Raw genomic sequence first — 17,763 nt, 5'->3', positions numbered from 1 at the left:
CTAGGTTCTTTGAGAAATCACTACACTGCTCTGCCCAATGGCTGAACTAATTTACATTCCCACCAGCTGTGTATAAGCAGTCCCATTTCTCTGTGACCTCGCCAGCATCTGTTGTTTTTTCACTTTTAACAAAAGCCATTCTGATTGGTGCGAGATGGTATCTCATTGTGGTTTGGATTTGTATTTCTCTAATGACTAGCGATGTTGAGCATTTTTTCATATCCTTGTGGCTGCGTGTATGTCTTCTGTTGAGAAGTATCTGTTCATGTTCTTTGCTTACTTTTTAAAGGGGTGAGTTGTTTTTTGCTTGTTAATTTGTTTAAGTTCCTTATGGATTCTAGATATATTGATCTTTGTCAGATGCATAGTTTGCAAATGTTTCTCCCCATTGTGTAGGTTGTCTATTTACTCTGCTGATAGTTTATTTTGCTGTGAATAAGCTCTTTAGTTTAATTAGGTCCCATTTGTCAATTTTCGTTTTTGTTGCAATTGTTTTTGGCATCCTTGCCATTTAATCTTGGCCAGGGCCTATGTCTAGAATGGTATTTCCTAGGTTTTCTTCTAAGGTTTTATAGTTTTAGGTTTTACATTTAAGTCTTTAATTCATCTTGAGTTGATTTTTGTATATGATGTAACGAATGGGTCCAATTTCAGTCTTCTGCATATGGCTAGCCAGTTACCCTAGCACCATTTATTGAATAGGGAGTCCTTTCTCCATTGCTTATTTTTGTCAACTGTGTCAAAGATCAGATGCTTGTAGGTGTACAGCTTTATTTCTGTGCTCTCTATTCTGTTCCATTCATCTATGTTTTTGCACCAGTATCATGCTGTTTTGGTTATTGGAGCCTTGTAGTATAGTTCAAAGTCGGATAATGTGATGCCTCTGGCTTTGTTCTTTTTGCTAAGGATAGCTTTGGCTGTTCGGGCTCTTTATTGGTTCCATATGAATTTTCGAATACTTTTTCCAAATTCTGTGAAAAATGTCATTGGTAGTTTGATAGGAGTAGCATTGAAAATGAAGCTTTATAATAACAATTGGTAATTATTTTTTCCAGATACAAAATTCTGACTTAAGTGCTTAATCTAGACTTTTATCTCAACATTGATTATGTTGAGTACATAGCTGACCTTGTCAATTAAAATTTTATTTGAAATCAGAATCTGAGAAACAGAAATCATTTTTGAGGTAGAGTTTCCACAATGGTTTGTTGACTCAATGAATACAGTATAAATTGAGGAATTATAAAGCATGCTTTTGATAACCTCCAGTCTCATTTCTTTATCTTTCTGTGGATGTTCTAAAGAATCAAACTAAAGAGTGGACAACTTTGTGCAAAGGAAGAGATATCCCCTGCTCAGATGATTGCTCTCTTATGGGTACCCTGGGAGAAGCTGTGACAATTCGAACTTGGAATATTGCTGGATTACCTTCTGACTCATTTTCCATTGATAATGGGATAATCATAATGTAAGAAAAATATTTTTCTCACAAATGGTCTTTATTAAATAACAGTAGATTTATCTGTGTTCCTTCTAACAATTTTAGGTAGCAAACTTTTACAGTATTAAAAAAATTACTTAACTAATTAGTGAAATTAGTATGAGTAATCACTTCCTTCTCTTATTAATATTATAATAGTTGAGTATTAGACACTGTAGTAAACAAATGAACCAGATGACTTGTACTTAATTTTTTTAAATTAATTTTTAGCAAATAGAGCAAAACCCTGCCTTAAGTAAGGGAAGTCCAAAATTTTCATTTCCATAAAATACAGGGTTTTGTTATTAGAGGTTAATGAAATGTGCATTAGTGTGTCATTGGTGGTGATTGGGCAGGGTGTTCCAAATTCCGTCTTAGTCACTAGTGTGGGACTGTTTTAAATTAGATGGATGTATTTCTGGGTCCTACACTGATAGGGAATAGTAGCCATTATACCTGTAGTTTCCTGGTTAGTAGAGAAAACCTGTGTAGACTGGGCTGGGAGAATATTAAAGGCTTGTCTGCCTTACCCTCTCCTCCAGGTCTCACCTCCCAGAAACCAAGGACTTCAGCCTGTCACAGTGTGAGGACAATCTTGTATTATTTCCAAGTTCACATTACCATGAGCCTTTTATCACTTGGCGAGTTTTCTCAGAGTTTTAGCATGTTAACGATAGCACAGATATTTCCTACTATCAGTAGGAAATGCTCTGTGTTACATGACTATTTTGACTAATTGTTAGGTTACTATGAAAAAGTAATTGATATGATGGTACTTTTTAAAGTAAAAATGTTTGAGGCATGGAAACTTTTAAAATAGAAGTAAACACTAAATGTGGAGACTAGTTATTCCTAAATTTTATGTATATGGTTTTTGGGTTTTTTGGTTTTTTTTGAGATGGAGTCTCACTCCGTTGCCCAGGCTGGAGTGCAGTGGTGCGATCTTGGCTCACTGCAAGCTCCGCCTCCCAGGTTCATGACATTTTCCTGCCTCAGCCTCCCGAGTAGCTGGGACTACAGGCACCTGCCACCACGCCCGGCTAATTTTTTGTATTTTTAGTAGAGACGGGGTTTCACCGTGTTAGGCAGGATGGTCTCGATCTCCTGACCTTGTGATCTGCCCTCCTCAGCCTCCCAAAATGCTGGGATTACAGGCATAAACCACTGCGCCTGGCCTGTACATAGTATTTATGAAAATCATTTTACAAATTAAAACTCTGGTGAACACATTTATTTTCCAATAAATTATCCTGACATATGGATTTCTTTAGCATTCATTTACTAAATTGTTCTACAAGAATTTGAGGTATGTGCAGTATGATTATAATATAAAACAAGATAAAATCTGATGAGACCACCTAGGGTAAGTTAAAGGAGTAGTTACTGTTAGAATTTGAGACAAGCTAATTCCTATAGCTGGGCACTGAATTAAGTTTGACGCTTTCTGATAACTAAGACAAAAATAAAAAGTTGTATCACATAGTTCTTGTTTTTTAACCAAGTAAACTGTAGTTAAAGAGACCAACTTTTTCAGGAGCTAAAGTTAAATTTAATTATTTTATTTATTTAGAGAAAAAATTACTAAGCTTTACTTTGGGGAACTAAAATACTGGGTACTCTGATCCAATAATCTAAATTAATCCAAGGAGAAAATAGATAATCTAAAATCAATGATAAATATGTGCATTAGCTGGCTGCTAAAATAAAGATTTTAGCAGATTTTTAAGCGCCTTTTACCAAGCACAGAAGGGCAGCTCGTTGTTGAATTACTTAACATGTGGCATGCAGGCAGTGTGTGTTGATGTTTAGTGTTAGAATATACCTTACAGATTGACACAGGTGGGAGATCTCTGAAATTTTGGAAGTCTAACTTTTACTTTCACTTTTGTCTAGCTGGACCAATTAACTACAGCATGAAAATAGTCAAATATTTGCTGCTTTTGTTATTGTTTTTATCTCAGAAAAGAGCTTTGGCTCTTCTCAAGCTCTTGTGAACGTAGCTGGTCATGTCCTACATATTAGTAGTTACTGAAGTGGTAGTCATTGTCTGGATTTGCAATTTATATATCATGGTTCTGCCTAGCAGGACATCTATAACCACTATATCCACCATCAGAGGCCAAATTGCATCTTGTTTTCTAGCAAATAAACATACCCTTATTTTGGGGTCTATTCATATTTCAAAAATAATAGAACTGTTGATGGATATATCTGCATATAAGATTCTAAACCGTTCCGTGATTATTTTTCAAGACAGCACACTCACATTTTGGGAGGGATGGAGACAGAAAATTATGTTAATGAGTCATAACCCCTACATCTTTACTATTCATTTGTAAAAATGTTGAAATATTAGCAGAAAGTTGTGGTAGCAACTATACTAAGAAGAAAATATTAACAATTTTCATTCTTGGCTTCTTTTCCCAATATATTTTGGTAATCTTATACCGAAAGCTTTCAGTAAATATGTTTAAAGTGATCACTTTGAAGTATCAGCTAAGTATCTTCTTTACCTGTGCAGTGCCCTCTTCCATTCCCCGGAAACTCTTGCTTGACAATGATAGTATCTAATATTGAGCACTCACAGAGGACCTAATCCTGTGCTAAGTGCTTTTCACATATCTTAGCTGAGTGAGGAGACGATTATTTAGGAAAACTGGAAGAATCTATAAAATTTGGGCAAGTTAGAATATAATTAACTTTTGGGGCTATTGACTCCTAAAGGTCCCTGGCTAATTAGAATTTCAAAGATTAGTGATAACATTAAATGTAATTAGATTGTATCTGAACATTTCACGGGTAAAGGATTAGGATTATTTAACAGCTTGATAAGTAGATCAGACCTGTATCTGATATAACTCTGCTTTTTAAAAAAGTAAATTTTCATTTCCATAGAAGAGATATATATTAGGTTTAATTCAGTAGCAATAATAACTGAGAAGAGTAACACCTTTCCTTGTCTGTTTTTATGAATTTATGTGTGTGTAAAAACGAAAATATCAAAACTCTGAAATGTATTGCTGCTTCATATTCAAAATCTGTGGTCTGTGCAACTGCTGTGAACATGTATTTTCACTGTTAGAAGTCCATGTTTTCAAAAAGCCCACAAAAGCACCAAATAACAATCCTCTCTAGACAGTAACAAAAGAATACACACTGTCAAAACTTGGAACATTGAGTGCTATAAAAATTCAATTTCCATTTGGGAACCACTGATTTTAAAGCCTTTGTAGATTCAAGAATGTTTGATGGAGGAAGTAAAAGAGAGAAAGATTATGTGGAGAAAAACATTTTCTTGTTAAAAAAAATACAAAATAATAATGGAGAAGTAAGCAAGTAAATGTAGTGCTTGTTCGTTTTGAATTCAGAATTTGTATTCATCCAAAGACTGAAGCTATTTAAATCAGTTTGTTGCATACAGCTTTCCACAATTGTTGGTATATTTGTTAAACTAGTATTTTCTTTTTTATCTACATTGAAGATTATCTCCTTTAAAATTTTATTCATCTAATATGTTATTCTATGGAAGCACAAATCTTTAAAATTGAATGTAAGCTGAAGTCACAAACATCCTGTCTTTGGATAAAAAAGATGTTACATTAAGACTGTTGTCTGGGAAAAATAAGTTTGATATAGTTATTAACTGGATATGGAACAACAAAAGATTTGTTTGTGTATAATTGCACACATCCATATATGGGGAAAGAGGGTTGGGGGTGAGGGGAGAGAGGAGAGAGAGAGACAGAGAGAGAGAAAGAGAGAGAAAATATACAATTGTTCCAGCATAATTTATTGAAAATATTATCCTTTTTAAAATCGGATTGCCTTTAAGTCTTTGTTGAAAATCATTGGTTCACATGCACGTGGGTTTGTTGCTGAGTTCTCTGTTCCATTTACCTATTTGTCTTGATGTAAATACCATATTTCTTTGATTATTGAAGCATATTAAGTCTCAAAGTCAGGTATTATATCTTTCACATTTGTTCTTCTTTTTCAAAATTGTTTTGTCTACTTGTAACTCTACATATAAATTTTAGAATCAATTTTTAAATGACTACACAAAATCTTCCTGGGATTTGTATTGGTACTAATTGAATCTAAGATCAATTTGAGAAGAATTGACAACTTAGTATATATTTCTAATATATGAACACAGTGTATTTCTTTGTGTACTTAGGCCTCCTTTGATTTCTTTCATCAGTGTTTTGTGGTTAGATTTATACCTAGTATTTCTTTTATTTCTGTGTGGTACTTAAAAGATTGTGTTCAACTATTCATTAGGAAAGCAGTTTATTTTTGAATATTGACTTTTTACCCTGTAGCTTTAATAAACTCATTTATTAGTTCTGGGATCTTTTATGTAGATGTATTGGAATATTTTATATGTAGACAATCATGCTGTTTGCAATTAGTGACAGTTTAACTTACTACTTTCTAATCTGTGTGCCTTTTATTTCTTTTTCTTAGCTTATTGCACTGACAAGGGCTTCTAGTATAATGATGAACAGGGTTGATGAAATCAGACACTGTTGCCTTTTACCTGATCTTAGAGAGAATCAGTTTTTTACTATCACATGTGGTATTAGCTGTAGGTTTTTGTACCTCCTTTGTATCATGTGAAAGAGACTCCCTTCTATTCCTAGTTTGCTGATGGTTTTTAACATTAATGGATGTTAAATTTTGTGAAATGTTTTTTCTGCGTCTATTGAGTTGATCCTACAGTTTTTTTATGTTTAGTCTGTTAAAATGGTAAATTGTACCGATTGATTTTTGAATGTTGAACTAGCCTTGCATTTCCAGATTAAACTCTACTTGGTCATAATGTATTCTCTTATTTATATATTTTTGGATTCGATTTGCTAATGTGCTTTGAAGAGTTTTGCATTTATGTTCATGAGGAATATTGATCTGTGTTTTATTTTGTTGTAATGTCTGTATGGTTTTGCTTTCAGAGTAATGCTGGCCTTGTAAAAGGAATTGGGAAGTCTTCTCTCCTATTTTGTGGAAGAGATCATGTAGAATTAGAATTATTTCTTTCTTAAATGTTTCATAGAAATGACCAAAGAAATTATCTGTGCCTGGAATTTTTTTGTCATTGAAAGATTTTATCCATGAATTCAATTTTTGAAATAGTAACAGGTCTATCCAGGTGATCATTTCTTCCTAAGTGAGTTTTGGCAGTTTCTGTCTTTTCAGAAATTGCTCAGTTTCATCTAAGCTGTTAAATGTATGACCAGAGAGTTGTTTATAGTATTTCCTTAATATTTATTTAATGTCTGTAGGGTCTGTAATGATAATCTCACCTATCACTTCTGATTTGATAATTTGTGTATTCTTTCTATTTTCTTGGTCAATCTGGCTAGAGTTTGATAAATTTTGTTGATCCTATATAGGAACAAGCCTTTGGTTGCATTGTTTTTCTCCATTCTTTTTTTGTTTTCAGTAATACTGGTTTCTTCCCTAATATTTATTATTTCTTTGCTTCTGTTTGCTTTAGGCATAAATTACTTTTATGTCTCTGGTTCCCTAAGGTGGAAGATTATTGATTCTAGATTTCTCCTTTCTAATCCATGGACTTAATGCTATATGTTTCACATTAAGTATTGCTTTAGCTACATAACACAAATTTTGATGTTTTATTTTAATTTTCATTTCCTTTAAAGAATTTTCTAATTTTTTTTGAAATTTCCTCTTTGATTCATGGATTTTTCAGAAATATATTTTTTTAATTTCCAAATACTTGGAGACTTTTAGGGTATTTTTTTGTTACTGTTTTTAATTTCAAATTTATTTGTTATTTTCAGACTATCATTGTATGATTCCAGTTGTTTAAAATTTTTTAAGGTTTGTTTTATAGCATAAATCTTGTCTATATTTTTAATGTTCCATGTGCACTTGGAAAAAATATCCTGCTATTATTGAGTGAAGGGCATTTTGAAAGTTGGTTAGGTTGAATTGCTTGATACAGTTGTTCATGGCTTCAATATCCTTGCTAGTTTTCTGTCTACTTGTTCTCTCTTCAGTCTTATCAGTTTTAGCTTTATTTATTTTGGAGCTCTGTTGTTAGAGGCATACACATTGAAGACTATTATGTCTTCTTGATGAATTGACCCTTTTGTTGTTGCATATGTCCCCCTTTATCCTTGATGGTTTTCTTGTTCTGAAGTCTATTTTTTCTAATATACTATTGCCAGTACAGCTTTATTTTGTTTAGTGTTTTCATGGTATATCTTTTACCATCATTTTACTTTTAATATAACTATATTATTATATTTAAAGTGGATATCTTGTAGACAGCTGACAGTTGGATCGTATAGTTTTATCCAATCTGATAGTGTCTCTCCTTGTTGATCAAATTGGACTATATATATTCATCTATCTTCAACTTCACTGACTCTTCTGTTATCTCTGTTCTGCTACTGAGCCCATACTATGGGACTTTTAATTTCAGATATTATGTTTTTCAGTTCTAAAATTTCCATTTGGTGCTCATTATCCTTTTTGTTTTCTTTTCCTCCTGAGAATGTCTCTATTTATTTCAAAAATGTTCACCTTTGTCTCATGGAGGATGGTTATAATATCTGCTTCAAAGTTTTTTCTGGTAATTTCAAATCTGTCTATTTCTTTGAGAATTAATCACATCCTTATTCTTTGTGTGTTGAGTAATTTTGGATTGCATCCTGGAAATTTTGAATATGAGACTCTGGGTCCTGTCAAAATCCTCTGGATAAGATTGATTTTTTGGTTTAGCAGTCAAATAACTCAGTTAAGTTTAGATCACAATTCTTAGTTCTCCTTCTGTGGGTGATGTTGCAATGTCAGTTCAGATTTGTAAGCCTTCACTATACTGTTTGAATCTACTCCTCGGCATTCATTACTCAGGAGTTAAATGGACTAGGATTTACGATATTGTTTAAAGCCTCTGATATGCTTCTTTAGAAGTGTTCCATGCATGCACAGCTTCAGGTCTTTTCAGAATTTATCCTACCCCTGCCCCACTTTCCATATCCCAGGGGCACCTTTTTTATACTTTTTTAATGGCCAAAATGATGAAGTTCTTTCAGAGTTTTCTCTTCCCTTGCTATTGCACAATTTCATGCCAACACTGGGGGCAAAGTGGTAAGAAAAAAGAAAAATACTTGGATTTCCCTTACATTCTGTGTACAACAGGGGCCTCTTTTTTTACTTCTGTCCAGAGAGACAGGTTTTTGCTCAGTGTTTTGGGTAACTGCACCACTGCTTTTTCTGTCATGATAATACAGTTCTGTGAGTGGGGTTAACCTTGGGGTAGAGATAAAAGAGAATAAAGAAAAAAAAAAAGCAAAACATGAGATAAAACATGGATTTATGCCCATGCTCTCTGGCTCACATATGGTCATTTTTACAGTTACTTATTTTGAGTTATTGCTACCTGTGCCTGCTGCACAGTTCCCCCACTAAGCCAGAAAATAGAAAGAAAGAAAAAACTTAGAAAACTCACTACCCCATTACAGATAATTCCTCAAGTTAGGATTTTTCTCCCATTCACTTGTTATTATTTACTTTTTAGAATCTGTAAGCAGTTGTTTTTTGTATTTTGTTCAACATTTTTAGATGTAATCAGTGAAAGAGATAGGCTGTAAAAAGCCCAGCCCATCTTGGTTAGAATCAGAAGTCCTTTCCTCTGGTTTTGAAATGCTGCTTATTGGACAAGTATTTTCTGTGCAGGGATAATCTCTTAGAGAATTTCAAGTTTTAGAATTATTTAATTTGTATGGTGTTTGCCCCATGACTTTACTGTTTCTATGTCAGTAGATTGTCACATGCAACCTTTATTTGATCTAGGAAAAAAAGAATAAAGAATGAGCATGGACCCTTCCTTTAAAGGAATAAACAATTTAGTTGGATGATGCAGCTAAGGAATTATAGAATTACCATAATAGAATATTACCATTACATGCAAATACCATAAATATAACATGGATGAATTGCTAAAGAAGTTCAGAGAGAAAAGAGATGGAGAGAGGCTTTGTGGACTATATAGCTTTTGAGCTGATGTTCAAACATGAGTAGGACTTAAATGGGAAAAGATGGGAGAGAAGTGCATTTTGGACAAATAAACAGGATGAACATAGGTATTGTGGCTAAAAAATGTGGAAGTGATACAAGAGTGAGTAATTCAATTTATTTAGGAAAGCATAAATGCTGTTTAACATTCACACATAATCCTCCAAACTTAAAAATATATTTCTAAAATGTGACATAATGAAAACTTTTTATATATTTATATTTTTATTTCTTTCTAATTTCCCTTCTCTCACTCTCTTTAGAGTGATTTTTCATTAGTTAATTGCATCTAAGATGTTACATTACTCTTTTGATGTCTTTTCTTACATAATTAATGTCATAGACTGAATTATGCTGCCCCACCAAATTTTTATGTTGAAGCCATGACTCCCATGTGACCGTATTTGGAGATAGAGCCTTTCTTTTTTTTTTTTTAAGACAGGGTCTCACTCTGTCACCCAGGCTGGAGTGCAGTGACACAATCCCAGCTCACTGCAAACTCAAGTGATCCTCGCACCTCAGCCTCCCAAGTAGCTGGGACTACAAGTGCCTGCCATCATGCCTGCTAATTGTTTTTTGTAGAGATGGGGTTTTGCTATGCTACCCATGCTGGTCTCGAACTCCTGGGCTTAAGTGATCTGTCCACCTCAGCCTCCCAAAGCACTGGGATTAGAAGCGTAAGCCACCATGCTGGCCCTGAACATAGGTCCTTTAAAGAGGTAACTAAGGTTAAATGAGGTCTTTAGGGGGAGCCCTAATCAAATAGTAATGGTGTCCTTGTAAGAAGAGGGAGCAGCACCAGGAACATGTTGCATGGAGCAGAGGCCATATAGGACACAGCAAGAAGGTACTATCTGCAAGTCAAGGAGAGAGGCTCTGCAAAAACCAAACCTGCTGAAACCTTAGTCTTGGACTTTCAGGGTCCAGAACTGTGAGAAAATAAATTCTGTTGTTTAAGCCACTCAGTCAGTGGTATACTGTTATGGCAGCCAGAGTGACACAAGGATAATGCTCACATTGGAGGATAAGAAAACTATTTTCTTTTTTATCTAAGCTACATTTTTGTTTGTTTGTTTTGTTTGAGACAGAGTCTTGCTCTGCCGCCAGGCTGGAGTGCTGTGCTGCAATCTCGGCTCACTGCAACCTCTGGCTCCCTGGTTCAAACAATTCTCCTGCCTCAGCCTCTTGAGTAGCTGGGATTACAGGCATGCACCACCACGCCCAGCTAATTTTTGTGTTTTTAGTAGAGACGGAGTTTCACCATATTGGCCAGGATGGTCTCGATCTCCTGACCTCATGATCCGCCTACCTTGGCCTCCGAAAGTGCTGGGATTACAGGCATGAGCTACCGCACCCGGCCTAAGCTACATGTTTTATACCAGGCTCTAACTAATAACTGATAAAAATATGGTTTCTTTTATTCTGGGGGACAAGTCATCCATTGACGTTCCAATTTCATGTTATAATGAGAGTGAATTTAATATGTTATCCTGTTATATCCCCCTACCTTTTTTTGCCTCAGTCACCTTTTATTTTCTCCTCCTGCTCTTCTAATGACCTAAATGAATTTGCTCTGCTCACTTTTGTTTTTTGTGTTTTTTTGTTTTTTTTTTTTTACTTAATTTCATTAAAATGTCGTACTTCTCATGCTCTGCTCACTTTTGAAGGGTGTGGCAGTATCTTTAGAAAATTGGCCAGGATTAGAGCTTGTGTTGATTGAAACTTCTAAGAGAAAGAGAAAGAATAGTGATTTTGTTGCCAATTACATTTCACACAAGGTGGAAAGCTATGTGGTTGAATATCATACAGTAATTGCAGATACTGATGAAGTCATCTGTTCACTACACCCTAGAAAATAAACTGGGTTCCTCCTGGGGTATTGCCTTTGTTCTTATCATAAAGCAAATATGTAATGAACTACATATATGACACTAAATACAGAAGTGTTTGAAACAAAGATTGGGTCAACAATTGTGTTAACACTTAAGTGTCCCTGGATATTATGAAGTTCAGATGATATAAAATTATGCTTTTTACCTTTTTGTTAGGCCGTTATTTCTTTAATGGTCTAGATTTTGAGATATAATATTCCAAACCTCTTTCCCTATTATGCAAATGACAGCAGGTGGGAACTAAGGAAGCAAAGTGACTTACTCAAGGTCACATGATTCATTAATGGGAGGGCTTAGTGAAGAACTGGAGTTTCCTTATTTCCAACGCAGTCCTCTTGATGGTTGTCACTGTGACATAATTAGCAAGAGCAGCAAATATTTTCAAAAGTGTAATTTAACATTTAGAAAATGTAATTTTCCAAAAAGAGTATAATAACTTGTGCGAACTTTGCAGGATGGTTTCTGTAGTTGCCATTCAGGTAGCCCACTCAATCTACACGTCTCTGTTTTAAGAACATAGTTTCTCATAAGTTAAAAAGTAAAATATTACAATAAAGGGCAAACTTTTAAAAAGTGACCTGTGATGTGAACATGATTAAGTAGTGTAGAAACAAATCATGGCTTGACCAGCATCGTCTTTCTCCTCCTTTTCAGGAATGCAAGAAGGTGGCCTCTGATGATAGATCCTCAAAGTCAGGCTAATAAATGGATCAAGAACATGGAAAAAGCCAATAGTCTTTATGTGATTAAACTTAGTGAACCTGACTATGTCAGGACTCTGGAAAATTGCATCCAGTTTGGTACTCCTGGTATGTAGTTGAATAACTAAGATACATTACAGAACTGCCTGGAGAGGGCACAATTAACCCAAAACTGTATAGATTGTTTCAAGCGATCCTCCCACCTCAGCCTACCAAGTAGCTGAGACTACAGGCACATGCCCCCACGCTTGGCTAATTTTTGTATTTTTTGTAGAGATGAGGTTTCGCCATGTTGCCTAGGCTGGTCTCAAACTCCTGGGCTCAAGCAAACTGCCTTCCTTGGCCTCCTAAAGCACTGGGATTAAAGGCATTAGCCACCATGCCTGGCCCCAGACTCATCTTAAATGGTGACTTTGTTAACGTTTTTCATTATTTAATGATAATTAATCAAATGAGTATTTTAAAGATTACAAACCTCCCAGAGGGTTAGGCGGTTTTCTTTGTCTCAAGATTCATTTGTGATGCTTCCCCTAATTTAACTGTTTTAATTTTTGTCTGTTGTTTCCCTTTAGTTTTCATTATATCTCCAATTCTGCATTTAAAAGGGCCACTTGATATATGCCAATAGTATTTTAACACAACACTAGTTCAGTTATTTATGTATTCCTCTCTCATCTTACCCTATAGAAGTGGCAGAGAGGAGGGCCAGACGCAGCTCACGCCTGTAATCCCAGCGCTTTGGGAGGCTGAGGTGGGCGGATCACCTGAGGTCAGGAGTTCGAGACCAGCCTGGCCAACATGGTGAAACCCTGTCTTTACTAAAAATACAGACATTAGCCAGGCGTGCTGGCGGGTGCCTGTAATCCCAGCTACTCAGGAGGCTGAGGCAGGAGAATCGCTTGAACCTGGAGGTGGAGGTTGCAGTGAGCCGAGAGAGTGCCACTACACTCCAGCCTGGGTGGCAGAGCGAGACTCCATCTCAAAAAAATAAAAAATAAAAAGAAGTGGCAGAGAGGAGAGTACAGATTTTATGTGCCTGGTTATTATCTGCCATCTAAAATAAAGAGATTATAAACATGACAAAGATTTTTCAATACAGCTCTTATGTAGATATCACATTTATCAAAAGAAAAAACAGAAAACTTGTGATTTGAGTAAATTGGGGTTATTAGTCATGCTTTAAATTCATGTAGCCCATCAAATTTTGACTATTTACATGGCCAAATAAAGGTAAGCCCTTATGAAACTACAATCTATTTAGCTCCAGGACAGTGCAGCAAGTCTCACTTGTTATTAGACCTAATATAATATGGAAGAATCATAATAAATATTCCAGGTAGTCTTACAGACACCTTATTTGTACACATTAAGAGGGAGTTAGTCTTCAAATATTAATTATAGTTTTAGGCTCTATTAGAATAAGTGTGAAATGAAGACAGTCTAAGTCTACCTATGAAATTTTGTGTTTATGTAATAGACACACAGACACATGCACACGTGTTATTTCATTCATTTAATTGGTGTTCTTAGCATATAGAATGTGATATAGGAGTTACATAGAAAAGGGGAACATGATCTCTACTATTAAATATTTTGCCTGTTTAACAGTAAGATCAGATATATGTGTGTGTGTGCATCACTGTAATAAAATTAGAAAGTGGTTATCACTAATTCTTATTGGGATCAGTGTAGTTAATGGGCAGGGGACTGTCCTTGGATTCAGAGTACTTGCCTCTGTCACTCAGTGTTTGCTTCAGTGACCTTCCTGAGACTCAGTTTGCCCATCTATATTTTAACCATATAGTATGAGGAAGAAATAAATTACTGTATGTTGGATACTTACAGCGGTGTCTATTGATCAATTTATGTTTTTTGTTGAACATTTACTGTATGATTTATGTGTATCATATTTTAGTATGATATAATAAGAAAGGCACAGATGATGTACTATAGGAATTCAGAGGAACTGGGGAAGACTTCTTGAAGGAACTGGCACCTTAAATACTTTAAGTAGGCTGGACACAGTGGCTCATGCCTGTAATCTCAACACTTTAGGAGGCTGAGACGGGAGGATTACTTGAACCCAGGAGTTTGAGGCTAACTTGGGCAACATGGTGAGACCCATCTTTACAAAAAATACAAAAATTAGCTGGGCATGGTGCTATGTGCCTGTGGTCCCAGCTACTCAGGAGGCTGAGGTGGGAGAATTGCTTAAGCCCAAGATGTCAAGGCTGCAGTGAGCTATGATAACACCACTGCACTCCAACCTGGGCAACACAGTGAGACCCTGTCTCAAAAAAAAAAAAAAAGAAAGAAAGAAAGAAAAAACCAAAAACAAAACCCAAAACATTAAGTAATTAAAATTACTTAGGTTAATTTAAATATTCAAATAATTTCCTTGACACAGTAAAAGACAATTAAATGATAATTGAGCATCTACCATATGCTTGACATTCTGGAGATTTCTGTGATGTCAGTCACAAATCTTGATGGTAGAATTCCATAATTTTAGACACAAAAGGGCCATAGAGATTATCAGTTTAGTGTTTTCCAAAGTATGGGTCATAACCATGGGAGAGAGAACCAATTTAGTGGGTCATGACCAATATTTTGTTAATAAGATGCAATAGGAAGGAATAGAACATAGTAGGCTGCAAGGCATAGTATAAAGGTAAGCATCATTTCATGAAATTTTTGTTTAAATTTTATATGCATATATATGTACTTAGTCAATATTTAAAATGTATTTCCTACTTTGAGTTGTGGCCAGAAAAGTTTGAAATCCAGTGGTGATTCCAGCCACTTCATTTTATTAACAAGGTAAGTGAGGTATTAGAGAATGTTAATTAAAAGGCTTAACCAAGGTAGTTAACTACCCCTTAACTATACCGGTCCCAATAAGGGTTAGTGATGGACGTTCCCTTTCTATTTATGTGTATATCATATCACCATACTATATGCTAATTAAGCCAGTTAAGAGGAGTGCTGAAACTAGTCCCTAAGTCTTCTGTCTTTGTCTGGTGCTTACTGTGTTACACAAGCAAGATTTTCTTTCAGTTGATTTAACCTACTTTTTGGAATAAAATACTTTTTAAATGCTAATGATTATTTACAATGCTTTCTAACATTAGTCATCAGAGAAGAGTGAAGTTTTAATCTCTTAATGGAAGGAGAGATAGATGGCAGATTCTAAAGCTATTTCTATATTTAACCATCAAGTAAAAGAATTGGTTACTGTTATACATTTACGACATAAAGACTCTTCCATTTAAGGAGTTATGTTTAGATATTGGCCTCTTCAGAGTCAGTGGCTTTTGATCTATTGTCCCTCACAGGCAGCCTGGGTTGAGCAGGCAGAAGTTTTTGCCTGCTTCAGCTGCCTGCTTCAGCTACCTGCCTCTACTTCAACCAGAGCAGGTCTCACTTTTCTTTTTTATATTGCAGTTTATGATAAGATCCTCTTTGAAAAGAAGTATTCTGCTGCTTAAAAAAAAGTTTGAAAGCCAATGTTCTAGAAAATAGAGGTACATCTGTATTAGCTATGCCAATGGATAAAGTGTGCATAAAATACTAATCATACAAATATTGCTGATAAATCAATTTGTAGAGAAGATATTTTAATGACTTTCCATTGAATCTATAAAAAAAAAACTTTGTTTCAACAGCAGAATTTATCATATCTGAGCCTTCCTTACTTTTCTCATCTCCCAGCACTTTACTTTTCTTTCCCCCTTGTATGTAACAAACCAGGGATATAAAACTACTTCCAATTTAGTGTTTCTTTCATTTGCTCATTTATTTGTCCATTCATTCATTTAATTAACATTTATTTTGCAACTACCATGTACCAGGCAGTGTGGTAGTTACTAAAAACAACATGAATAAGACAGACTCAGTCTTTAGTTTCATGAAGCTTATAGGTTAAAGGGGCAGAAAGAGATTACAGACAAAATGAGGATTTAGAAGATGGGAGTGCAGGGTACTTGGGAGCAGCCAGCACTGAAACAACATGGCATTGTTTCAATCTCTTAGCTTGTTTTTGCTCTTCCATCCATCTGGTGGATTCCTTTAAATTCCATCCTTTAAGATACAGCTCAAATACCTCTTTTTCTGTGACATCTCGACCCCTCCAATGAAGTACCAACACTGAAACTTTCATGAATTTCCATGATTGCCCTTATTTTATGTGCATAACCGTTTGTTTCTCTTCTACAAGCTGCTTAAGGGCACCTGATAGGTGCTGAGTAACTGTTGAGTCTACTTTTGATAAAATATGCTACAGAGTTGAACATAAGTTGTAGAAGAAGATTTTTTTCTATTAATTTGAAGCCTCACATGGGATAATATAGATAATTCATAACTTAAAAACCACATTATTTAATGTCCTACATGCAAGAGAAATTTGAAAAGAACATTTAATTCTCATTATGTTTCTGTTGCTAAGGATAACTGTTTGTTTTGAGTGAGATGATGATCTGCCTTACTCAAAAATATTAGTGGCTGTGTGCTTGGATTCCTAGTCTTGATTTCCCATAAGCTTTGCAAATACTGTAATGTCTAGTGCTTGAGAATGAGAAATGAGGTTTTAACATAAACCAGCAAATTGTTAATCTTGATGATAGAAACATGAAGAGAAGTCTGTCTCTTGAATTTGCTCCTATTATTTTAACATGGTATATATTTTGATCTAATTAAAAGTTAAAGGAGTCAAAATAAAATAACGAAATTAAAGAGAGCATTCTGGGTAATTCATGTACCTATACATTTTTTCCTTTTTTTAAAATTTAAAATGCTTTAAATTTTAAAAAAATTTAAAATTTTCCAGTGAGACGCATAATATAATAAATATTCAGTACTAAGGATATATTTCTTTGAAATCAAGACACTACAAATATCTTTCCTAACAGGATTAAGACTTGATTCTAGCAATAAGACAATAAATTTTTCAAAATTGGGGGAAAAGAATCAAGTCTGTAATATTTAAGTTTCATAATGTATATTTTAGCTTCAAAAATGATTTTTACATATATTAATATAGACACTCTTAATTACATTTCAAAACTAAGAAAAATGTTAGGGTGAGTAGGGGATGAAAATATATAGTTACTTTTAGCCAACATTAAATATCAGATTTTATGTAAAAAATTAATATTGATAAATGTTGAGGCAGTAAGAGAAACTGAAACGTTATAATCTTCCTTAAACAGAATTTTGGTTCAAAATGGTTGAGCAAATTAGATTTTAAAAATATGATCATGTAAAAGTGAAAATGAGAAATTGATATCTGTTATGACTGTTATTGTTTAACATTGTTAGGAAAGTTGTTTTCAGTGCAATAAAACAAGAAACAATGAAGGTGCTATAACATTTAAAGGAAGAAACAATTGATATAGTAGGGCCAGATATACTGAACAAAAACAAAGAAAGAAAGGAGGAAACAAAATTATCATATTTATAAACAATATACCTCATCTAGACAACTAAAGATAATTAACTGAAAGGTATCAGAATTTAAAAATTCAGTGGAAGAGATACATTCCAAAAAGAATATTAAATCAGTGACAACTGAGAACCACCTATTTTGGTAGTTATTATAGTCAACCAGTGAATAGAAAGCAAAGCAAAACAAAACAACAAAATAACA

The 17,763-nt window shown here is 34.6% G+C and overlaps 1 protein-coding gene across 1 annotated transcript in view; it reads left to right on the top strand.

Moving 5' to 3' along the window:
• Positions 1-17,763, top strand: part of DNAH7 (dynein axonemal heavy chain 7) — a 336,155-nt gene that overhangs the window by 224,814 nt on the left and 93,578 nt on the right. The window contains exons 47-48 of the mRNA XM_008950635.4: positions 1,305-1,468; positions 12,073-12,227. Of these exons, the coding sequence (XP_008948883.3) occupies positions 1,305-1,468; positions 12,073-12,227 (319 nt within the window). The remainder of the gene's footprint in view (positions 1-1,304; positions 1,469-12,072; positions 12,228-17,763) is intronic.

The sequence above is a fragment of the Pan paniscus genome, chromosome 13 (assembly GCF_029289425.2).
Source record: "Pan paniscus chromosome 13, NHGRI_mPanPan1-v2.0_pri, whole genome shotgun sequence".
NCBI classification, from domain to species: domain Eukaryota; kingdom Metazoa; phylum Chordata; class Mammalia; order Primates; family Hominidae; genus Pan; species Pan paniscus.
Note: the sequence above shows the minus strand (reverse complement) of the source record. Positions and strands in the feature narration are given on the sequence as shown.